The 25,929-nt window shown below is 37.7% G+C and overlaps 2 protein-coding genes across 6 annotated transcripts; both read left to right on the top strand.

The window, feature by feature from the left end:
• Positions 1-569: 569 nt before the first annotated feature.
• Positions 570-14,561, top strand: LOC116253887 (fructose-bisphosphate aldolase-lysine N-methyltransferase, chloroplastic). 4 transcript variants are annotated; one of them, XM_031628868.2, is made up of 15 exons: positions 570-837; positions 923-1,035; positions 2,241-2,304; positions 2,386-2,496; positions 2,612-2,671; positions 6,442-6,549; positions 7,188-7,257; positions 8,620-8,663; positions 8,744-8,824; positions 8,951-8,995; positions 9,513-9,596; positions 11,773-11,906; positions 12,244-12,326; positions 12,409-12,557; positions 14,245-14,561. In XM_031628868.2, exons 1-15 carry the CDS (start codon positions 748-750, stop codon positions 14,383-14,385), a joined length of 1,377 nt encoding a protein of 458 aa, XP_031484728.1. In that variant the 5' UTR covers positions 570-747; the 3' UTR covers positions 14,386-14,561. The 4 variants fall into 4 exon arrangements, with proteins under 4 accessions (XP_031484728.1, XP_031484730.1, XP_031484731.1 ...); XM_031628870.2 differs by having other exon boundaries at positions 8,951-8,986; XM_031628871.2 differs by having other exon boundaries at positions 8,757-8,824; positions 8,951-8,978.
• Positions 14,562-17,698: 3,137 nt separating this feature from the next.
• LOC116254278 (serine/arginine-rich splicing factor RS2Z32-like) lies at positions 17,699-24,371 on the top strand. 2 transcript variants are annotated; one of them, XM_031629550.2, is made up of 7 exons: positions 17,699-17,857; positions 19,925-20,041; positions 21,324-21,363; positions 21,556-21,651; positions 22,597-22,793; positions 22,880-22,975; positions 23,775-24,371. In XM_031629550.2, the coding sequence occupies exons 2-7, from the start codon at positions 19,932-19,934 to the stop codon at positions 24,223-24,225; spliced, it is 990 nt and encodes a 329-aa protein (XP_031485410.1). In that variant the 5' UTR covers positions 17,699-17,857; positions 19,925-19,931; the 3' UTR covers positions 24,226-24,371. The 2 variants fall into 2 exon arrangements, with proteins under 2 accessions (XP_031485410.1, XP_031485411.1); XM_031629551.2 differs by having other exon boundaries at positions 22,883-22,975.
• Positions 24,372-25,929: the final 1,558 nt, after the last annotated feature.

Raw genomic sequence — 25,929 nt, forward strand, 5'->3', positions numbered from 1 at the left:
GAAATTTTCACAAGTTTTTTCTTGTCTTCTCGAGGTATGTTCTCTGTGGAGAATATGAGTGCCTTCGACAGCTCTAGATCTCATATCCTAGTTGATTTCAAATCATTGAGGTCGCTTTTGATTAGTGCAGATCTCAGATCCATAATTTTGAGATCTAAGCTCTCTCCTAATCAGACCTTAAATCCATGCTTTTTATACTGTAGCATAGATTTGAGATCTGCATTGCCAGTGGATGATGAAATCCATAGTTTAATGGACTGTGGATTTCAGTTATCGTAGATTTTAGATCCTCTCAAATCTCAAGATAGGAGATCCATGAAGAATCAAACCCAACCTAAGGGATCTTATCTCAAGATACGAAGATCTCAAATCTTCATTTTTTGCCGGATCTAGAATCCAGTGTTTGTTTATTGTATTAGCCCGTGGGATTTCAAATCAACATCGGATCTGGGATCCGATTTCTCGGGCTATCAAACGCGCCCATGTCCCAGTGAATGGCTACTCTTTTGTCGCCACAGCTGACTTATCAATTCAGAACAATGATCCAATAAGTCCGACCCGTTCAGAACACACGGCCATGTTCAGCACTCTCCGGTAGTTCCTGTGCTTGGGGCAAAATTTGGAAATGGCTTTCCCTCGCTAATTTCTGGCGTGTATACGCGGGGAGGGCGCCGGCGCATGTGACCGGGAAGAGAGAAGCCGTCAGCCGGGGCCGATTCAGTAAGTGAAATCGCAGAAATCCCGGCAATGTGGTTGGTGGGAAGAAGCACCTTCTTCTCTTTGCCCCGGCCTGCAGTTGTTTCTATCAGAACCCTAAGTTCGATATCGCTTTCGCGCGTAGGATCTTTTTTCCTAATATCCTTAGGTCCTTTTGGAGGGTTGTCATGGCGATGGCGTGACATGGCTTTGTAATTGTAATCAGGAGCCTCCACCGTGCGCAGCATTTGATGATGCGGAGTTCTTGCCATGGCTGCGGAGAAAATCGGGCGTCGAGATATCCTCTTCGCTCAAGATCGGGCGCTCGGAATATGGAAGGTTATTTTCCCATTTTGTCATGCTGCGAACTGCTGCTTTTTTCAGAATAAGCTAAACGTTCAACCCAAGGGAAAGAAGAAATAAATTTATTAACGAACTTCGGGATTGATTATTAATGTTGATTAACTAGAAGAAAGTGATCGGTAAACTCAACGATACAAGCTTATATCTCGATTACTTGAATATCTATTAGCTAAATGACATGGAAGTGGTTGATCTCCCACGAGCTTGGAACACCCAAGCAACTTGACTCTGGTTCAGCATCTTCATTTTTCGGAATAAGCTGAAGGAAAACCCCTAAGCAACGGCTGCGCATTGTTGTTGGTTAACCTCTGTCTCTGCCTTGTCCATCACCAATAAACAAAGCCTCGACTTGCAGAAATGGATGTTCCTGTGGGTTTTGAACTTGTGTCGTCACGTCAACTTGGTGATGTGCACAGGTTGCCCAGCCAGATGAACCAGCCCCTTCTGGGTCTAGCTGAAACCCAGTGGAGCTTTGGATGCGTCGTCCAGATATGAAAAGGAAATAATCATAGACTCGTTGAGGGTTAGCTCAATACGAAGATAGGGCCCTACAGAAACTGCATATTTTGAACTTTCTTCTGCTTTCGGTTATCATTGGCTCTATGTTGAGTGGGCATTATCATCTTTGTCGTTGTCGGGGACGGGTGTGAAGCTTCTGAACATGTCTGCCTTTGTAAAATTAGGTCCATAATCGAGAGTATGTGAAGGTGAAAATGGAAAGCATTACTAAGAGGGGCACAGTCTTCTTCTGTTTTCATTTGTTATTCTCCTGCTGTATATCGTACTCGAAGTTTAATTAGTTCACTGTTCTTGAAAAACATAGCCCGCTTGGATGACAGTACAACCTGGTTTAGCTTCCAAACAAGGATTTTAAGAAAAAAATTTATGCTAAAACCAGATTTCTGACATGGTTGTAGCATCATATACTTGCGCAATAGGGAAATTGAATGGACTCCAATCCCCAAAAAAGAAAAAGAAAAAAACTTATTGCAATGTTTTGTTACTTTGGTATTGACATGAATCAGAAAATTAGTGATTAAGTGATTTTGTAACGCTTGCTGTTATGGAATATTGATCGATATTTGCATTATGAATCCAGTTGTTTTATTGTTCTTGTGCATATTCATCCCGATGAGCAACACTTGTTCGTTAGGCTCTTACATTTCAAGGCTTTCATGCAGGTCGTTGTTTGCTTCTAGGTTCATAGAAGGAGGAGAGTGTATCCTGAAGATTCCTCATAATGCTGTATGCAGTCTTTGAAATTTCACATATGTACAAGAAAGTTGAAGTTATACAGGCTAACAGTTGGTCATTTGTTTTCTGCAGCAGATTACACCTGATAAAATATTTCCACGGTTTAATTCTCTACTGGGTGATAATGTTAGCGATATTGGAAGGCTTGCTTTAATTCTTCTGTCTGAAGAAAAGCTGGGTTTGGTATTCAGTTTTCTTGCTTCACATGCCTGCATTGCACATTTACAAAATTTTCTTTTGCCCATGCTTTATTGGATTTTGAAGTTTGGGCCCATATATCCCTTTCTTTTTTGGACAGGCATCAGATTGGGCTCCATATATTGCTTGTCTCCCTCAGATGGGCAAGTTGCATTGTACGGTGAGCAAATTGTGCCGGCAACATTTTTGTAGACTTTATTCATTTAGATGGTTTGTCCAAGGAGAATGTCTTGAGACAAGCACCTGTAGTTTCTTTGTGTGGGGCTGTTTGGGGGGAGAATAGCAGGGAAAATAGAAGTTTGTTTTCTAGTTTTATAAATTGGTAGTTACGATATATGTTCAAATAAATGCTTTCTCTCTCCCTGTCCAAAGGTCAGGCTTTGGAGGAAGACAACATTCTCAGAGTCTAGACAACATGATAAACACATGAACTTCGTAGTACTTGAATGGTGTGCCAGTTTTTCTCCATCATCTCTCACTCTATAGCCTGTGTATCTTAGTTTGTTAAAACTCATCTATTCCTATCTGAACCTCAAAAATTTGAAGGGATTGGTAAAGAAGAATGATTTTCTCCCTACTAGGTTAGATCATTGGAACATAGAAATAACATAATGAAGAAAAAAGGTCAGGAGCTATAGTAAAATATAAATGGTATTTCATGCACTAAAACATTGGTAGGTAAATATCATGTCAAGTTACTTGTAGGAGGAGCATGTCTTATGTTTTTAATTGTGAATTTAGAGGTGTAAATAGTCTTCCATTAGCACTGATCATCAATTGGGCTTAAGATTTAGAATCAAAGCTAATTGACATTGCTTCCAAAATTAGATTTATTGGCTTAGTTTGTTCCAGATGATTGCCGAATGTGTGATATACTTCACGGCAGGTAGATATTGAGCCAAATATATTGGAAGACGGAATTATGTTTTGTTTGAAATGCCATACCCCCATACCCACATTTTCTAAAGTTGTTGTGTCTGTACCTGTATCCATACCCGAACCCTTACCCATGTGACTTAGGTTTGGATGTGAACTAGATTGTACCTTGAATGGCATGGATGATTTCTCTCTTTCTCTATCTTGTATATGTGAAGTTTTCTTTTGTTTGGATATGGGTTGGATTGTGCCTTGAATCACATGAATGCTTCTCTCTCTCTCTCTCTCTCTCTCTTATATATATATATATATATTAGATGTTTGGAGTTATTTGATCAAGGAAAAAATGAGAGATGGAGGAACCTTGGCAGAAGTCAGCGGCCTGCTTCAATTAACTAAGTAATACAAACAACAAATAAATAAATTACAATATGCCACCACATGGTTGACCTTCATATTACGAGCCAAATATGGATGAAATGGATCATGGAGCATGATCCATGACGGCTTGTCTTATGTATACATCATTGTCACAAATATCCTTTCGGTATTAAACAGTGAGGTTTTTTCTCGGGTATAATGTGACAGACTTGTTTATCTCGGGAAAATCTCAACAAGTTTTAAAGGTAAAGAAAGAAAGATCCCACAAATAACATGTAGAAAATTTGAAAATAAAAATTTGAGAAAATGAAAAGAACGAAAAATGCGCAGAAAAAGAACGCATTTTCTATGTCACTGATATATAATATATATATATATATATATATATATATAATATCTATATATAGAAGCATTCAATGTTGCCGTGTGTTGGATATTGCCGAATGGTTAAAATTTAAAAACTTATTAGTAAAAAATAGTCACTAAATTGACATTAGATATGGTTTATGATGTAGTGACGATTTATGGTAGCTTTAGCCACGATTTATGGTTTAACAACAAATTTTTAGATTTTACCATTTGACAACTATCTGCAACACAGCTGCGTTGACTTCTTCTATATATATGCCACAACCCAATGCATTTCGAGTGGACCTTAAAACAGACAAATCTGCTGTTTTCAAGATCTTTTGGCTGTTCACTTTCTGTGGCAGCACTTTGTTAATTTCAAAATGCATCTATATCTCCTTTTAACCTAGTCCACAGCTTTGTCATATGAGTACTGCTGTAAAGGTAGAGTACTCGTACCGGTCAGGTACAACACCGGTACTAGTATTGTCCCAGGTACTTCTTGGGTACTGGTCAAACAGCACCGGATACTGTCAACGTGCCCAGGATCGTCTCAGTCAGAGTAAGGACTCATTTCCTATCCAAAATTTAGGATTTCAGTTTTGTTCTTTACACCATTTACACTCAGGAAACACATACAGAGCTATGTTTTTTTATATTTTGTTCAATAGTTTCTTCTTTAGAATCTATAAATTTTGATCATGAATGTGTTATTTTGTTTGAATTTATATATATATATATATATATATATATATATATATATATATATATATATATATATATATAGTGTTGTATGTATCATACGATACGGGGCCGTATCGTACGATACGTATCGTATCGTTTGCAAAATACGATACGATACACCCCCTGTATCGCAAATGGGGGTATATCGTACATGTATCGTACGATACGTGCGATACGGGCCCCCGTATCGTACGATACGGTGCGATACGGCCTGTATCGTACGATACGGGCTGATTTCTAAAAAGGAGACTTGAACCCCATTTTTTCGAGTTTTTTTTATAAAAACCCACCCCTTCCTCATTTCTAATCTATAGATTGTACCGTTTTAGAGGGAAATCATTGATTTCCATTGTGAAATCATCGATTGTCACCGTGAAATCATCTATTAAACCATGGATTTGTGCATGGGTGGCTGATTCCCATTGAGAGGAAATGGTTTTTTCTAAACCATGAAGATAAAGATGAAAAAAAATGATATTGTTATGAATTTTGATGTCTATGAAGTATGAATGATGAACCGTGAACGTGTAAGTTTATAGCATTTAGCAAAATAATAAGTCTATCATTATCTAAAAGACTAAACCATGTTTTCTATGAAGAATTTATTATTTTTATTTTTTTCTGATTTTTTATGAATTTTTTGATTTTTTTTTTAAATTTTTTCTGATTTATTATTATTATTTTTTAAAATTTACGATACGTTACGATACGGCGTATCTTAAAGCCCGACCGATATGTCTTACGATACGCTTATATATATATAACCGTACCACCGTACCCAAGTTTTTTTTGAAAATAGTCCGAACTAATACCCGTTAAGGCTGGGTGTCGGGCTAGGGTGGGCCAATAATATTTTTTAAATATATATTTTTTTTATTTATATATATAATTATAATATTTTATTACGATTAATTATATTTATATGTTATTTTATATTAAAAATATTTTTTTTTAATTTAACCTGGTCGGGCCCGGGTTTCGGCTGTCGGGCCTGCCCGAGCCCGACTCCTTATCGAGCCGGGCTGGCCCGATGCTAGGCTTAGTACCGTACCAGCATAGTGTTAATTTAGACACTTTACTTCAGGTCTTTTAGATTTTATCCTATTTTCTGTAGGTTCAAAAGACTGTTCAAGTTAAAGCCACTTTGTGTTTCATCTCTGGATTAACTCTTACAAGAGAAAGTACTCTATGAAAAGTCTGTAACATATATGTATTCACAGCTTAAAATGTCTCTGAAATTTTATATGTTGAATGCTGAATGAAAAATTTTCTTTTGGGCTAGTACTTTATAACTTGATTCTGCTGTAGCATTTATTGTTCTTGCAGAAGCTTTTCATCACCTTGAGCTCATATAGATTGTTGCTTTTATTATTTTCCCCTCTTGCTTTTTGCATTTGCATCTCATGCAGAGCACAAAGTAGAGCTTGTGACATGCAACCAGTTCTTTCATCTCTCCTGGGAAATACTTGCTCTTAATAGTGGAAACAAATACTTCTATTTAATATGCAATTTGTGTTAGTTAATGTACATAAGGTTGATTCAGTTAGTATGCCAGCTGATGATTTTATGCTATTTTTCTAGATCTTCTGGAATAAACAAGAAATGGAATTGCTTAGATCAAGTTCTGTATTCCATGAAAGTGTTCAGAATAGAAACTGCATTAAGAAGGAATTCTTGGCACTGATATCGGTATGTAATACAGGGTAAATTTTACCTGTCTCCTCTAAATAACTTCAATTATGGACTGTAAATGTCCACCAACCAAAGTCTTTCTCTAATTATGGAGCCATGTATATTGTATTGGTGTACTCAGTTAAAGCATAGTATATTGAATGTTTCACCTAAAATATAAAGTCCATTATAGGAGTTTGTTGAGTCGCAGGCTTATTGAAGTCTGGAGCTTGCTGTTGTGCTGATTACCTTATACAGGCAACAAATGCTTTCTTGCTTTAGGTTGAAGCATTTCTTAAGTAATTACACTATTATCTCATGGTTGATGCAAATATCTACCTGTTATTTGCTTAATTGGAGTTGAGATATCACTAATATTTGGCTACCTATTGTAGTGCTGCTTAATTGAATATTTCTTTGATATTTATATCGCTACACTGCTACCTTGGATTTCCCTAGTATATAATAGTTTGACTTCTACATATGGTAAACATTTTATTTTTGGCAATGAGTGGAAGTAATGTCATGTTATGTTGCATTTGTAATTTAATTGCAATATTAGGGTGTCTATCACATAACTGGAACTCCTCTATTCCTTTTTCCTACTTTGGATTATTGCCACCTTATTTATGTTTACGATTTTCCTTCTGTTTTAGGCTTTGAAAGACTTCACTGAAATGACTGGATCCCTTGAGCTTGAAAAGTTTATGCATGCATATGGTGTAGGTATGCTTCACCTAAAAGCTGGTTATGTATTTTTCATCCATCTTGGCATGTGATAGTAGGACATGGATTTTTACAACAGCTAACTTGGAAGAGTTTTCCTGCCTTTAATGAGATTTGTTGGACCTCCCTAAGTTGACCAACTGATTAATGGATTAACATACCATATATTGTTCTTTAAGTTTGTATTCAATCATAATCTATGTCACATAGGTACAGGTACAAGTGCCGATACGGGTTCTGGTATGGGTACGGGTTCGGACTATTTTTAAAAAACTTGCATATGGAAGTATGTATATATATATAAGAATTCAAACAAACAAAATAACACATTCATGATCTAAAATTTATAGATTTAAAGAAATAACTGTTGAACAAAATATGTAAACACAGCTCTGTATGTGTTTACTTGGTATAAATGGTGTAAAAAACAAAACCCCAAATTTTGGACAGTAAAATACTCAGTCAACTTTGACCGAATCCTAAATTGGACGGATGCAGTCCCGGGTATGTTAACCGTATCTAGTACTATTTGATTGGTACCCAGGAAGTACTCGGGGCGGGGGCCGGCGGGACAGTATTAGTACTAGTACCGGTGTCTTACCCGACCGGTACGGGTACGCTGCATTTACAATAGTACCTGTGTGAATGATTATAGTCTTTAAGAATAAAAAGGTTTTGTGAGCATGCAGAGATAATGAGCAAACAGTTAACATGCCCTATTAAGTCATTACTCAACCTGAGCTGGTAAACATTGAATCTTTTGGTCGTGAACGTTTTCCAGACTTTGGCACTTGATTGTGAACATGTGGATGCACGGTCAAGGTTGGATATGTGTGGCCACCATATGAGTTCTTACTTCCTCTAAATGAAAACATTAGATGGTCGGATCTAATATCCTGCAAAAAAAAATCTAATAATGCCTGCAAAAAAATTTCACAAGAGAACAATAACTTGACACACCAAAATTCTGGGGTTAAGTTTTTCCCTCAAATCTCCTTTCCAAGTGGGAGATTTCTTATAATTAAATTTCTTAGGAGCATGTTCTAGATGCCCCCTTCAAGGCCAAGACTTGATAATTGTTTCATCTTAAAAATTTATGATGGAGGAGAAGGCAATACGAGAACTAACATTTTAGGTTCATTTCTTTATCCCAGATCCTATCTACAAACAGGTTTCTCATAAAGGGTGAAAATAGCTTCACTGATATAACTATGCATATTGTAACCCCAAGTACTCTTCTATTATTTGGACAATTATCTAATGGGATCTGGAAGGGGCTTGTTTAGGTGTATACAGTTGTTGGTGCAGTAAATAATGTAGCATTCTCAGCTCTACTGAAAAAGTATTCCTTGAATATTGCAGTTGGATCTCGTGCATGGGATGCAACTAAGCAGGGACTGTCATTGGTATTCTTTTCTCTCTTGTTTTTGTTCTTAAATTTATGAAGTCCAGAAAATTCACTGTTCTACTTAAGGAGACATTTCAGATTCCATTTGCAGATTTCTTTAATCATGATGGTTATTCTGAAGCATGTTTACTCAGTGATGATGACAAAGAGGTCTCAGAGGTATGTTTGGACGGCCTGCACCTGGCATCATTACCTGACCTGGTTCTTCCAAAGCCACTTTCCTTCACAGTCTTACCTTATCTTTTTTGTCTTTTGTTTTTTTCTTTTTGACATGTTGTCACATAGGTTATTGCTGACCGGAACTATGCCCCTGGTGAGGAGGTTGGATCAGTATGAGCATTAGTGCCTTATGCATTTAATTCACCTCTATTTTTTGTGAATTGTTTTTTGTTCTTACTATGAAGTTATCTTTTACTATCCTTTTGGATCATCTTGAAGCTTCTTTTAAGGTGGCCTGCAGTTTTTCCCTGTTTGCTATTGTTGTTTCTTAGTGAATTTACATCGGAACAGTTAAAGCAACATGACTGTATATGGACTTGAACAATAAATTGAAGGTTACCATTGTTAAGACTTAAGACGTATTGGGTCTGGATTCAGTTATGGTCTACACCCAAATATGGCTTATATTGGCAGTGTTGTAAAAATCAGTTTCTAAACCAAATCAGCAACCTTGCTGATTCAGAGAACCCTTCTCATGGGTGCCCTTTATGTTTAATAGGGTGTCTTCATCTTTCATAAGGCAAGTTTTCTTTTGTTTCCCTTTCTCTTGATGCTATTATCTGAGTATGCCCCACATGTTGGATGTATGTTAATTCTCAGATTGTCATCCTTCAATATTGCTTTGCAGGTCCTCATAAGCTATGGAAAGTTCTCAAATGCTACACTCTTGTTAGATTTTGGGTTTACACTTCCTTATAATCCCTATGACCAGGTTGGTTGATCAATCTTTAGAGCACGTTTGATTCCCATTCTTGTAATGCTTAGGAAAGAGACATCCCACTTCCCTGTTCCTTGGTAGTTTCAGGAACAGGACACCAAGCCACAGGTGCTGCCAGGCCTGGGCTTGCATGGTGAGAGTACTGCTCGATTTGGATTGAACTGAATGATGTGCTCTGTTTGTTCTTATCCTGTTGTTGTAAGGGCATGCAGCCATTAGTTTGGGAACAATGTCTTCCCTGGAAATTGGTGCCCCATGCAATCAAACAAGCTCATAGTGTTACTCTGATGAGTCTGGTAATGTTAATGCAGTCCCATCACTTGTCTTATTTAGTCTGTCCAGACCAAGGGTTCCGTATTGTCTCAAAATTGACATTTTTTTCACCATTTATGGTTTTTTTCAACTTTGGGCTCAGGATACAGCTGACCTGGAATCTGATGTTCCGGTTTCAGTTTCTACCATGCTTGAATGCATAGGTTAGAGGAATTAAGCAAAAACGCCTCAAACAAGGATTATCAGTAGCATTTGATATTGAAAACTACATTGGCTTAATTAGTTGCTGCCACCAGGAAAGAAACACAAGAAAAGGATACCAGACAAATTGAAAAAAAAAGTATGGGCATTGTATCCAAATCATCTAGTGTGATCTAATGTTCACTGCTATCTCAGACTGGAAGATGGTTGAAAAAGGAGAGGTTTAAATAGGAGAGGTTGAAAACAACCAATAGGAGATAAAGTAAAAAAATCAAGTTAAGAAACCTGATAGTTTTCCTTTTACTGGTCAAGGTCCAAGATTTAGCTAGGATTGAAGACTTAAACATCAATTCTTTTGTAAAATGTTAAGCTATTGTGTGCATTTCTCTATGATTTGTTGTTGTAACTTTAGATAGATGTTAGACACAATAAATTTAGAATTTATATGTTGAACCACAATAGCTTTAGAATTTAGGTATCTCAAGTGAACTTTTAACTATGTAGATCTTGTCTCTTTGTGTTCTGACCTTGAGCACACATATCTAATGAACAAAGCATTTCTTCCTTTAGAATATTGTCACAAATATTGCTTACAAGTTTTAGATGGCAAGAATTTTCTTGGGTATAGTACAGCAAAGTTGAAAATCTCGGCAAGTTTTAAAAAATAAAAAAACCCCAAAAAGTAAAATGCAAAAACTGAAAAATTATATGCAACAATAAAAAATGTGAAAAAAGCCAAAGAACACAAAAAATTGCATTGTCTTTGTATCTTTTGGCTTTTTATTTTTGTTTTGGCATCTTTTTCAAAAGACTGGTTTTTTTCGGCTGACCAATTTTTGAAATATAAAACGAGTTTTTTAAAAAAGACGGGGTTTCCTCTCATGCATAAGAATCACCTTGCATCTACAATTTTTAGGTATTCCCATTTAGTCGGTTACAAATTGTGAACGTGATTGGTTTGCTACTTGTGCATATCGTGCTCGGAATTGAAGAGATTAAAATATGTCTCAATTTGCCTCCAATGCTGTTGTTGTTCATGACATTATGCATGTAACTGTTGTCTTTATTGTCAACCTAGGCAACTAGTTGGCCAGCTAGTTCAAAGCCTAGTTGATAACTGGTTGCCTAGCCCATAGCCTTGCAATCTTTAGGGCTGTGGACCATGGACTTCGTTCACCAACCAGGCTGTCTAGTTCCTACTAATTGATGAATGGTTAGTAGGTCTTTGGTTCAGTTCCACATCTCTTTGGTTTTTTTTTTTGGTTGAAAAGGTATGTTCCTTTTTTTTAAAAGGTTTCTGTGCAGATCCTATATCACTCAATTTGTGTTTTAACATTAGACATGCAAACAAGATATTATATTCTGTATATCAGGTTGTATTTCTACAGTTTTCTTTATTGATTTTGTTCTAGTTGACCAACTTGGACCACCAGTCACGTGTCAACTAGTCTTTCATGGCCTTCATTAACCTGCACCAACTTCAAATTTTGACGACTTAACCTGTAGTCTGTGTTTTTTCTCTTTTCACAGTTCCTTCTTCTTCTTTTTTCTAGAGAACCTTGACTGTACTTGCTCTCAGTAACATTTGAAGACTTGGTATCTTTGTTTTAAGTAGTGCCGCATGTAAACTTCCAATGTGAAGCTTCCTTTTTATGAATCAGATCTCTCAAGATAGAATAAATTGAACCACTTTCAGGTTCAGCTTTGCGTGGGTTTACCACAATATGATCCATTGTTCAGCAACAAGGTTGAGTTGTTGCACAGGCATAACATGCCAACCACTTCAGATACCACTGGGCCTGATGGTGCTAGAAGTTCATTCACAATCAAGTAAGTGTTATTCAAGTGCTTCTTCACCATGGAAGTTGCAAATGGTGACATGTTACTCTTGATTGATCTTGAGTCTGATGGGTTCTTTCCCCTTGTTTAGCTAAAACGGATGTCTTCTGTGCATGAGATACCATTCAGTTTTCTCATGGTTCTCCAATAAATTTTGCTATTTTTTTCCCTAATATGTGCAAGGATTGTACTCCATTTGGCAGTTGTTTGTTTTCATGCGCTATAGCGGCTATACACCTTGCAAGGTTGGAACTTGGAAATTCTAAAAGCACAAAGATATGCAGTTAACAGTTTGCCGATTCTTTCTGATTGATTTTGTTTAAATTAGGGCAGTGAGGTCTACTGATGGTCGTGGTTTTCCTCCACCTCTTCGAGCTTTTGCTCGTGTTCTTTCAGCTACTACGTGTCAAGGTCTTAGTTGCATTCTCTTTTTTTTTATGGTCAAACTTTCTTATAGATCAAGTGCTAAATTATCACGGTATTTGATATTCAGAGTTAGAGAATATGGCTGCAGAAGCTGTTAAGAGGGATGGTCGACTGGCCCGGTTTCCTCTTGGAGACAAGAACAAGGAAGTTATTTCACACCGCTTCTTGCTATCAAAGATTACAGATCTCATTGAGGAACATATATCTGCTATTTCGGTAACTCGTGTATCCTTTTCCATGTTAGAGTCTGGTGCTTCTGATTTCTTTAGCTAAATGATGGTGGGAAAATTCATGAATGCTGTCACATGGATAATTCCTATTTTGGTGCCATCCAATATTGACATGGCAAGTGGAGAAGTGGCTTTACAGATTTAACACGGTCAAGGAATAGCAGAATTTGGTTGGCCAAGACATCCATTTTTATTTTTACTGAATATTGGGCTCCGTCAAATTTGGCGAAGTCCAATTTTGTTGCGAAATGGAAACAACTTTCTTAGTCCAGATTTATTGGATTGTGAAAAGAAAGATTTTCTTAGTTAATGAAGTGTTAGTTGCATGGACATTTCTTCGCTTGTTGACTCATTTGTCATTTCACTATTACTGGTTAAAAATTGCTGTAGTTGTGTTGTGTAATAATTCATTTCTAAGTTCTGTATAATGCACACATAATGCTGCTTTTATTGATTAGGAAAGACTAAAAGAGATTTCGACATGTGTAGGCTACTTGTCTCCAATTGTTTCTAAATATTAATTCATCATGTAGATGTGCATGTGCAGTAGAATTCAATTATGATGTCCACTTTTTCCGGCCATCAAGGGCTGTCTAGCTTTTTGTTGTTTATGTGATGCTTTTGATGAAACTGGCAATATGGATGGATTCTGCTTGCCTAAAACTATGGGATTCATAAAAATATTATGAAAATCTGTTTTACAGATATTCTCTAACTAGGTTCAGGGTTCTTTAAATCCTCATAAGATCTCATCCGGATAATGGATTTCCATGAATTTGTTGTTGCAGCAACTTGAGATATTCCTAGTCCATCTTTGTGTGTGCGTGTGTGTGTCTCGCTCTCGCTCTCTCTCTCTCTCTCTCTCTCTCTCTCTCTATATATATATATATATATATATATATATATATATATATATATATATATATATATATATATATATATATATATTATTGATCATGATAAAGATATAACATCGTAATTTGATTGTCAAAGTGCTCTTTGGAATTACTCTTAATCCACACCTTGGACCTGTATGATTCTTCTAAAAGCTATGGCATATCAGGCCATATTTGCCCCGTGCATTCAGCCTGTATTGGTAAATTCTAAATTTTCTTCAAACCTTGTTATTGTTGTTAGCAACTTAGCTTTGTTGTTGTTATTATGTCTTCATTTACATATTTGTCAAATGACTCCGCATTGGCTGATTCAAGCTAATCTAACCAATTCAGGCCCCATAATGGCCGATATTCTGGGAGGCTTGTAGGCTGTAGCAGCCCCTGCATGGTTGCAGTGAGGGCAGGTAGGATGTGTGTCAGTTACTACGCTGCTAGACATCTCATAATGAAAAAACTGTGTGCACCATGTAACATGGCAAGAAGTTGAGTTTGAACTTTGAAGTGATTCATAGAAAAGCAATTTATATTTCATATATTCTCATTATCTCTATGATGGTGGATGACTTTGAACAAAGAAGTTACCTGGCTCTTCTCCAATGCGTTTGGCTGATAGAAGTAGAAAGAGGTTGTATTGTAACAACTTGTAACACGCTAGACTAGTACCTTGTGGTTGCTTTCTGTTTTTTGGATTAGATTTAGGAACCTTTTTTTTTTTTGTACAAAATTCCATGTAACTTCCAGTTTTGATTATGGAATGGATTCTTCTGTGTTCTTCAGTTACTCGACACAAAGTGCATCGGTTGCTACCAATTTCTTCATCGAAGAAAGCTTGCTAAGGATCTTCTCAATGGTGAACTACGAATTTTACATTCAGCGGCTTCGTGGCTGACACATTACTGCAGTACATTATCCGCTTGAGTCTGTCCTGAATTTTTCAAGCTTCCTCTCTGAACATATTCTTTGATTGACAATTGCCTCATTGAATGAGGTTACATGGGAAGCCATGTATTTAAATGTATATCAATTTGTAATATTTGGTGAGGTGTACAGTAATCAATTTGTTTTAGATTAGATAATCATTCGTTCTCCTTTCATTTTTGTGTACTATCAAATCATGCAGTTTCACATATGCAAATACATTCCCACTTTTCAACTTTTGATTGACAAGCTAGGATTAGGCAGATTCATACTAAATTATGTCTGGAGAGATGCCCAGTGGCAGACTTCAGTTTGATTTTAAGTCTGATTTCTTAGCCAGGTAGATAGATCTTTCGGTGCCGCTTTTTAAGGCTTTACATATGGCGAATCGATGAATTGATGAAGGCGTTGTATCAATGAATGTAACCATGAGTGCCATCAACTGAAAGGTGATCGCCTGCATTAGGCTTGTGATTTTACTACACTCACTTTCCTCGAGTTTTGAGTTCTTGCTTTCTTTAATTGATATATCTTGTCGTAGAGCCATTAGATATTTGAGTTGTGCATATTCTATGACAGCCAGTGGACAACATATTTTTGAACACTCCATTTTGATTCTGATTTTATCATTTTTAGGTTTGCGATTGTAAGATCCTGATACGTTTGAATCAGTTCTTGACTGGATCTCATCTGAATTTTAATTAATGAAGATCTAGTTTTGGATTTGAAATATGAAAAAAATTTAGATGTTGCATGCAATATGTCAAGTTTTGAATCGCCTCTTACTACCATTTATGGGAAGCATGTTGTAAGTGGGGGGACTGTGAAGGGTGTTAATGTTGAGATTCGTAGTCAAGTCCACCACTCTACTTCTTGAGCTTTCTCACATATCATTAAGAAAATCATCTTTTTTTCTTAAAAAGCCAGGAACATCTCATTTGTTTAGAGTAACACAATTGATTTTATTGCATTTGGGTTTTATATTCAATGTTAGAATCGTAAGTTCCAGCCTGGTACAGTATCTTGGCACCCTCTGTATTGTCTTTTGACGATTTGACGATTATCTAATAAAATTTTGAATTCATCACATTTGGTAGCAGGCATTTTGTTGGGGGAATTCTACCGCATGAAACTCTACTATAAAGGTCGACGAGAGAAAAGGGATTTTCCTAGCATTTCCTTTTTCTTTTTGGGTCATTACAATGTAACTTTTCTTGCTACATCCAGCTGTTCTACAGTTTTTTCAGTTTTTCCGATTCATTTGGATGAGGACTTGTCAAGAAAGAAAACCCCGGGATACTCTGGGAAATCTCAAGCGAGAGGAGGTTTGGATAGGACTCCCTGCCTTTTTCACTTGACACCTTTTACATTCTCCTTACCGCCTGTTCACTTTTGATGGCAAACTTTATTTTGGGGGGTTGAAAATTAGGTGGCAATTGTATTTTATGTGATAGACTTCAGTTGTAGTCTATGCTACTTATAATCCTGGAGTAAAAGCGGTGGTTTATTAAATCCGATATAAGCTTGCAAGCAAATGAATGTTGCAAACCAGTACTAAGAGCAAATTATCTTACACGATTTTATAGAAAATCAGTCAGTGTCAGATGTATTAGATCAATTTGCGTTAACCCTTTTTTTTTTTTGGCTGAAAGGTTGGCAGAAAATAATTGTAGAAAAGATTTAGAGAAAAAGACTGAGGGTTAATTTAACATGCATCAACTGTCTGAGTTCCGCACATTTTGTGAATGACTTTGAAAGAAAACCTGGATCTAAATCCTATCTGGAGTAAGGTTAGCATAGTAAATATAGCTCCTCCGTCCTAATTTATGTGGTTATGGCTTCGGATTGCAAAGGAATGTCATTCATGTAATCAATTGTAACATAAAAAGGAAGAAACGATGTTGGTTTCAATCGAGGGTAAAAAACTTTTACCAGATAAGATCGTATCAAAAGGAAAAGAAACGCTAAAATGACACTAAAGCGCATTGTTTTTGTTTTTGGTAAAATGCCATCTTCCGATGCCATTAATGCCATCAATAACAGAAGAGATGCAGCAACTTTGGCCTTCGCAAATCATGCCTTTATCGAAATAAACTACCGTTTTTTCTCGATCACCAAGAGGAGAGGATGACGCTGGAAAGCTGCTTGGTCATGGGCACAACCTATATTTTTTTATCCCCACATTCTAATGCGTTATTTTCGTGTCACCAGCTCTACCAATTATGCTTTACCTCAATTGCTTATTTTTCAAATTCATTCAAAATAAAGAAAATTAACGTTAAATGTAAAGCCTTGAGGGGTGTCAACCCCCTTGGGCCAGTTGATAGTAGGCAGGTCACTAGTTCGAGTAGCATGGAACATCAACATCCCTTATAGCAGACAGCCTATCAAAAGTTTTATTTTAAAAATTCAGAATTACATTATAATGATACCAACTTCTTCATTACTTATGATATGATAATTAGGAGGAAAAAGGAGGAGTCTATGTCCTAGTTGAGTGTACTGAAGGCTCTAACTCAGGTACCAACTTTAAATTTAAAAGAAGAGAAATGAGTGGATAATAAAAAACCTAAGATGGTCTGACCGGTTTCTCAAAAAGAAACAACCGGAGTGATTATCATTCGTATCCATCCTTTTGATACGAACCCCTAAGTATGGTTGCGTTTCAAAGCCTCGGAGATATAATAACAGATATCGGATTTGCTAAGTAAATATAGCAACAACCACAGATTTCTAATCCATGGATCTCAGTAGAAAGGAGAGGAGATAGAGAAGGCTGAAAGAGTGCATCAAACAAAGGCTTTTAAAGCTTAAGATTTTAAAACCTCAGATTTTAGATCAGTCACGGAGCTACATGGTGGCACCAGCATCACAACTACCCATACATCAGCATCACAAAATTAGTTTAATATACACATTAATGTTTCGATATATTTGAAAAAAAAATTAAAGGTATATGCTCCCACTAAAATTTTTTTTAGCCGCGATCTAGTCAATCGTACGCAACCTAAACTTTACCCAGTTAGATCTTATCCAATGAATGCTAATATTTCAAATTCGAATTCAAATCTTAAAACCGGATCCCGTCCGCACCCACGCTTCCGGAAAAACCATAGGACGACGCCAGCTGCCCACAAAACCAGGGGCCCAGTTATTGTGATCCGTCCATCTGGGGGAAAACGAACGGCGACGATTAGGCGAAACCAACAACTGGCCTGCTTGTTTTGTCGCTTGCAAACCTCGCACGCGTCGGAGGCACAAGTGTGGAGAGGAAGACCTTTCTCACAACTTAACCATGGTTAAATTGGGGTCGCGTTTGGCTTAACCACGGGCCGTGCTCCCTACGGGAAGGAAAGGGTTTTGGGGATAAAATTTATACACCGCGCGACGTACTTCTTCTTTCTGTAGAGAGAGAGAGAGAGAGAGGGAGGGTTGAGCCTGAATCGCCATTGCTGCTGTAGTTATCTGTGCGGTAGGGTTCGTCTTGTCTTCTCTGGTTTTCTATTTTCTTCTTTGCTTCTGGATTCACTATTGAGGGATCTTTTTCTTTTCTTTCGCTTCGCCCTTTTGGGGTTTAAGATCTGATGGAGTCTTCCTTTCTGTGATGTTGTTTTTTGTGCCTTTCTGGTTGTTGTTATGGGCTTGTGTAATTATTTGCTTTTGAATTTGCTTGGTGGTATCGTGATTTCTTGGGTGCTAGGGTTCGTCCCGAGATGTGGATGAGGGTGGTTCGCTATGCTGTCTTTTTGGGGTTAGGGGAATCTTGGGTGGATCTGGTGGAGTGGCGCAGGCTTGCCAATCTATGGGAATGAGTACTTATTATGCGATTATGGTTTCCTTATTAAGCGTGGCTCACTTCTCGTAGATCTGTTGGTTCGTTGGAGAAATCTGCACAGGAGTGGTGGTTGTTTGCATGCAACTTCTTGTGGGAAATGTTTGCATGACGTCCTAGGGAGCTTGCGTTTCTTTCTCATTTTGGTTGCAGTAGGTTTTTCTTTGGAGAAACCAAATTGATGTCCCCGCACTTTCTTGTTGCTTGTGATTTTTGTTTGGTTTAATTTCTCTATTTAGGTTTCGCCGTGGCCAATTCTGTCTGTTGTAGTGTAAAGCTTCTTTGTTTCACCGGCTAGCGGTGTTCTGATATGTGCAATGTTATGGTTGATCATCGCAAATATTTGTAGCTAGATTCTCGGGTTGCTTGTTTCTGGTTTTGTTACAGTTTCCTGGAGAGGATTCATTTCTCTATTGTGAGCTTTTGTGTTATTTTTCCCCATTTCCGTTTTCTCCTGGCTGGGAAGATGTTTTGACGGATTTGGTTGTTATGCACAATTCCCGAAACTCTGTTAGATAGTCCTGTCTTACTGCTGATGTCAGCATTAGAAGAACTTTTCTTATGTTGTCCATTTTCTTGGTGGTTGGATTTATGTAAAAACTTTGTATGTATTTATGAATTGCTTTTGATTGAGAAGGTTTAACTGTAAGTATGCTTGAACTTTGGAAGGCTCTAAATTTTAGTTTCTGTATATCTAACCTGCATCTCATTGCCTTGACCATGCACCACATCTAGATTTGGTTTGGTTTTGGTTCTTCAACATTTCGTACTGATTTTAGTAGTTAAACAGGTACACGAGATGGTGCTTGCATTACTGTTACATTTGACACAGACGTTAGCTTATATGGTGGATATTTTTTTTAAACATAAACTGAGCGATTTGTTGAAGTTCTTCATTTTTAAAGTTGTTGGTGGGTGAGTATCTGCGTAATATAGGAAACACCCATTTCTCGATCCACTTTGATTGTCTTTTTGTCAACTAAGTAAATGGAACATTTGAGCTGGACAGTAAGGTTATAGCACACTTCGTTTGAAGCTAGGACCTGATAGTTGTTGAGAAGCACTATCTTTCATCTAAGTTAGAAGGTAACTGAAAGGTCTAGTTGGTGCTGAGGTGGGATTGGTCATCCAAGTTGGAGCCCAAATCCCAGAAATAAGTCAAAATAGTTTTTTTTCGAAATTCCAGAATTAGTCTGCGCAACCCAAAGCAATTTAATAAAAAACCATATGATTTGAAGTTAGAACGATTAAAGGTCACAACTATTTTAGGTCTTTTAAATGTTAAAGAGAATGAGGAGCCTAAGCACCCCCACCTAATGGCTTATGCTCTTAGTAGCTCTTAAATGCTATGCTATGAGCGTGTAGGTAGAGTTTTTAACTATGTAGGTGGTATTGCTGGATTTTTTTTTCTAGTTGGTTTAACTTGCAAATATCTCAAAATTTTGAATTTACGTAGCTTGTCATAACTGTGGATGTGTTGTTGGTTGTGGTCTGAGTTCTGTTCCTTCTACTTGTCCATTGTTGGTTTTCTTGGGGAGACAACATTTGCTGGTTGTGGGCTAGCTTCAAAAATAGTACTGTATAACACAAGTAACCATAAAGAGATGTACAAATTCATAGCAAGCCTACTCACACAGGCAAACACATACGAATATTCTACTTTGACATATTTTGCTTTAGAACATCATTATTTTTTTTCCCATGCAGTGAGACAATGCCTCGTTACAATGATGACCGTTATGGCAACACTCGCCTTTACGTTGGCCGTCTTTCTTCACGCACACGCTCACGTGATCTGGAAGATGTTTTTAGCAGATATGGCAGGTAATTGAGCAGCATATTATTTTGTTGCACTGTCTTATGTTGTGTGGTTTGAGAAATATTACTAAATTTCATGAGAAAATGTAAGGGTGGACATTTGATGGCGAATTTCTTTTTTTCTTTTTTTACAGTTGAATTTTTCCATGTGTGCATGAGTGGAAAATGTTTTCAAGAAAAACGTACCATTAGCGCTCGACTTATCTTGTCCAAATATTATAGCCTTCCTAACATATCAGATGTGAAACTTTTCTCAAAAAGTCACCTGTGCTTGATGTCTGAAGGAAGAAGCTGTGAAAATTTCGCCTGTTCAATACATTCTGAAGTCTATTTCAAGGTTATTAAATCCTTATTTGAGAACGCTGTGGTTAGTGCACAACTACCTATCTTGGTAGCTCTTGTCCCATTTCCTTCTTTCTAGTGTTTGCCTTCCTACTATTGAATTTAGCATCATATGTGTCTGTTTTGCCTTTCATCTTCTTTGTTTTAGTTTTTACTTTTTATTATGCTTTATGAAAATTTTTATTAACTTTGTTGGAAAGTTCACTGGGTAGTTTCTCTAAAATTGTCTGATCTGTTTTTCCCAACTGCACTGACTGTGCTTGTAAGCTTTTAGATATTGTGTCTCACACCAATGTTAACATCTTATCTATCTTTTGCACACGTATTCTCTGTTTTGACACGTCCTTCAATTTGTCTTGTGGGAATTTGCTCTCAAATTCTCTTGTAGCCATGGTCTCGTCATACTTGGGAGCTAATATGTGTCATTACCCTTTAGGTTGATCTGTTTCTTGTCTACTGTACCTAACTTACTAGTATATACCTGATTTCCGGTCATCCTCAGCCATTTTTCTCATTATGCTTTCAAGTGAGTGAAGTTAGCATCTTCATCACACCCCTTTGGAGATGTTTGTCTGTAATCAAGCCAGCTTTTTGTGCTTGGGATTTGGTTCTCTATTCTCTGTTACCTTTTGATCCTTATGTCTGAGAAGGTTACAACCCCAAGTGGTCTTTTTTTTTTTAACTTGAATGATCTTGTTGAAGGTTATTGGGCTCTTGCCTAACCTGGAGGTCTATGGTGAGAGGGTGCCCTTGGTGGAATTGGTGGCTATTCTTGCAGAATTAATAGGAGGATTTGGCGAATTCTTTCTGTAGTGATGTTATTGCGTTTTTTATGATGGCAACGATCACAAAGTGGTGTTTTGTTCATCTTCTGAGGGGCGAAGTATCATACCCTCCGCTACTTAAGTCATGATGGCCTTACTGTTTCTGGCAAACGTTTCCGCAGAGTACGTGATGTGGACTTGAAGCATGACTTCGCCTTCATTGTAAGTTTATCTACTGCATGTTAATTTTGTTTAGCCTTTCTTTCAAAATGTTGGGATGAGTTCTGCGCATGCTGCAAATGGGATCTGTCTTGTTGTATAATAATCTGCTTAGCCTTAACAGAGTTCCTCACTGGTAAGCTAATTCAAATATAAGACTCTCTTTGTGCCTTTTTCTGCATTGCCGTTTTCCAGGAATTTAGCGACCCTCGGGATGCAGATGATGCTAGATACAGCCTAAATGGGAGAGAAGTTTGTGGAAGTAGAATAATTGTAGAATTTGCACGAGGGGTAAACACTCTTCATCCTTACAGAATGTTGTTTTGATATTTTCTGTAGCATGGGCATCTATATATCATGACTTTTTGTTCTATGTTTTTTCTGGTGATCGGCTTTTGTTTCATGATGCATCATCTTCCTGGTTCTTTGAAGTCTTGGGTGAGGTTTGTCAGGCCAGGTGGTTTAATCAAAAGTAGAATCAGGCCATCGTAGTCTGCTAGTTGGTTTTTCCTTTTCAGAAAGGAGCTCCAAGGTTCTGCCCCCCTTTGCTCTTGTTGACAGGATGGAGAGAGGACTCAGCATAGATGTGGGTGAGAGAGCTGTATCCATGTGGAACTAATTCAAGTTATGACCTAACTTGCCTGTATAAAATTACATGATGTTCCAGCAATAATCTCTGTCATGGTGTATGCTCTGCGGTCACCTTTTTGACACAGGGTAAATCACAGTATGTACACTAGCAAAGGGAGTCAATAGTACTTTGCAGTTTCAGTGTTTATAATACCATAATAATGATTAGGTCATAAAATTCACATAAGCTATCTGTGTTTTCATGTGCACAGTTGATTTACAGGCTGTATGACTGGAAAAATAAACATACATGCGTGAGAATTATTGTTGCAGTGAAAGTTTGTAGACTATTGGTCTGTAGATTACTTATTAATGCTGTCAAAAATTTTGTGTACCTTGATAAGGTTGTGCTGGTTACGTTCGTACGATTGTATCATATTAATGCATATGATGATATAGGTTACTTCTGCAAAAAAATGATATTTTGATACCCAAGTTCTTATAAACTCATATTTTGCTATGTTCCTAACTTCCTATCATAATGTGATTGATTTCTATTTGAAAATCAGAAAAGGCACGCAATGCTGAGAAGAAAGGGTATCTTGCATTGGCCTTTTTATCTTCCGTGGTATATGTGTGTGATCACTAATTGTTTTGCTTTTTCAGGGACCTCGAGGACCTGGAGGTTCTAGAGAGTATTTAGGTAGAGGCCCTCCACCTGGTTCAGGTCGCTGCTTTAATTGTGGGATCGATGGACACTGGGCTAGAGATTGCAAAGCTGGAGACTGGAAGAACAAATGCTACCGCTGTGGTGAAAAGGGTCACATAGAAAGAAATTGCCAAAACAGCCCAAAGAACCTAAGGTATGATGATCATCTGTCAGTCTGTATCTTTCATGGCAGCATATGCATGTTCTTCAGTGTTCTCAACACCTCAAATTTCGTCTTAGGAGGGGCCGGAGCTATTCCCGTTCTCCTTCTAGGTCACCATCTCCACGGCGTGGTAGAAGCCGTAGCCGCAGCTATAGCAGAAGCAGAAGTTACAGGTATATTCTATGCCCCTTTCACACACGTGTTGACACTGTTAGTTCTTGGTAAGACCCATCTTTTCTCTACCTCGATCCTATTCAAAGTTTCAAACCTAAAAAAGGTTCAAGAGGCATGGTTATGCATTATGGCTGGTGAAATTGTCTGTGGCAGAAAGATCCTTTGCCAATTGCTTATTCTCTTCTGCGCTTTGCTTAACATGCTTGAAAATATCAAGATTGTCTCAATATTTTTAGAAGACCCGAACCTAACAGGTGATCTTGTAATGTCAGTTTCGAAAAACCTCACCAAAAGGAAGTTGGCTGATATGCATCAGTTTATATACGTCTGCATCAGATATAGCTAAATTATCTTTTGAACTAAGCATGAAGAAAAAATTATTAATAATATTCATATATTAGCTGATATGAAGCCATACTCAGTGGATAATATTGTATTTGTATCCAATATTGGGCCATTTCAGCGTGTACAGGCTTTATTTTTGCTGACATGTGCTTCATATCCTCACGGGGGCAATTTTGGACCCCTAATTCTTTTTCATCGACATTATATGTATTGCATTATAGGAGTAAAATGGATATTTTCATTTATTTCATGCTATTCTTGTTTTTTCATATTTCTTTGCTTATTTCCTATATTCTATTATTCACCTAGTAAGTAGCCACTGAAGTTATTGCAAGATATTTCTAGTGTTTGTTTGGAGTCTGGAATATGTGTCAGGCTGCACAAGTTTATTACATGCTATCTTTCCTGGTTCTGTTGAAGAAACAAAGATGCCTTCCTATTTTGTTGTGGCAGTCGGTCCAGGTCTAGGTCTCCTCAGAGGGAGGGGCGCAATGTGGTGCGTGAGGATCGATCACGTAGTCCTCTACCTAGCAGGAGCCCCAAGCCAAAGGCAAGTCCACCTCCGGCAAAAGAGAGAAAAACTAGCCCTTCGCCTGATAGGAGGCGGAGTGTGAGCCCCGGTGGGAGCAGCCCACGAGAAAGGAGTCCGCCACCAAGGGAGAGGAGGTCAAGTGGTCACCACCGTGGTTCTGATTACAGTGGCAGTCCAAGGAATAGCAGGAGCCCTGGAAGTGCAGAGCGAGATAGTCCAGTTGGCGGTAGGTACAGGAGTCCAGAGGCTAATGGGAGGAACGGCAGGAGCCCTTCCCCAATGCATGATGATGATCGGAGCCCAGTGGATGATGATCGGCGCCGTGGATCACCTGCAAGGCGTACCGATTCTCCGGTCAGCGGTGAGGAGTGAACGTGCAGTAGTAGAGACTTAAAAACTCTAGTAACAACTGGTTCTATTTATCGATGCAAAAGTACTTTCTTTTACTTTAAAACTGTGTAATTGTTGGAAACGTTGAGAAGATGGATGTAATCTCGGTGATCTAACCTCTTTTTCCATCGCCTTTTATTAAACTAGCAAGCAAATACTGGTCCATGAATCGGCGTTTGTTGACCGGCATTGTGCCTGTACGTTCATTTTTAATTTGTGTGCAGTAACATGGAGCGACTTCATGCGTGTGGCATTTGAGAGAAACATGGGCCCGGGAGCACTAGTAAACCCCCTTGCGTGTGTTTCCAATGGGATTTGACTTGTGCAAGGGACGACAGTGACACCCACGATAGCTATTTTCCAGGTTAACAAGTCACCGTCACCGTCCGGATAAATGGTATAGTTTTTGGTTCTTTTTTCCCGGAGTAACGTGTAAACTGCAGCCTTTTATGTTGATAGTCGTAGATTGTATCTTGCCGTAGCAATCCGTTTAATAGTGCGTTGAACTTAGTGTACAGCCCTTTTTCTGCTAGTGATCTCAAGCTCAGGCTCCTGTGGTGTGGCCAACTCCTGGTGCTTCCTTCAGCATGGTCTTGTTAAGAGTAGCAGCGACAATTTTTGATGTCTCCATCAACTTGTCTTTGTAAGTGTAACAGCGATGGAACTCAACTGGTGATATTAGGTGGAAGCTAAAGTCGTGCATCTATTGTGTTTGTAGTTTAGGGGATTTATCTTTCACAAAAATCAAATTGACAACTGTTAATATCCGATTCAAAAGTCAGATAATATTCGTATTTGGATGTACACAAATATTCAATTAGATTTGCATTGGATTTAATTTTAAATGGATATCTTATACCCAATGTTTTTATATTTGAAAATCGACTAGGTTTCAAAATTTTTATTTGGATCCAGATATGAATGCAAAAATCAGATTCATATCAAATTTGAATTGTAGATCAAATTAGGATTGTGAAATCGGATTTCAGATTTGGATTTAGATATGACTTTTCTTTATTTGTATTGAATTTGAATTGAAAAAAGAGTATATTAATATCCTAAGAAACAAATATGGTTAATGATGTATCTGATTTAAATCTGATCCGTTGATATCTCTTGATCACGAGCATGTTAGACAAGATTAACTATGAGTATTGCTTGAAATGCACTCGTCCGACTAGTTTCTGACTCGATTTCTAAATTAATTTTTCTATTTTATCACCAAATACTGATCCTGCAGAGCTGGATTAAGAAGTAAGAAGGTTATGTGTTCAAACTGATCTCTTGGCATCCTTAGTACGATAAACCAGAAGCATATCCATTGTCTGGACAGGGGATGTTTCACGACCCTGTATCACCCCAATCGAACAAGGGCAAAAATTTCATCCGTTCAGCCACTAACAGGGTGAAATTTTAAGAAGAAAAGGAAGTTTGGGGATTGGGAGGTCCGTTTCTTTCTCCTGAAACCTTTAATCTGTATTCGATCCATAAAAGCGTTCATGTTTATGCATTTACAATTTCTTTCAGTTTGAATTGGTTTCGTTTATGTGGTTGGTATGACATAGAATGCAATCAGAATTTGTAGCATAAAGATAATAATCACAGGATGCTGATGTGCAGTGATTCAAAGCAAACGTGAAGTTCATATTGTTGGCTAAAAGGATGGCAAATCACAATCACTGAGCC

This window comes from Nymphaea colorata, chromosome 5 (genome assembly GCF_008831285.2).
Source record: "Nymphaea colorata isolate Beijing-Zhang1983 chromosome 5, ASM883128v2, whole genome shotgun sequence".
NCBI classification, from domain to species: domain Eukaryota; kingdom Viridiplantae; phylum Streptophyta; class Magnoliopsida; order Nymphaeales; family Nymphaeaceae; genus Nymphaea; species Nymphaea colorata.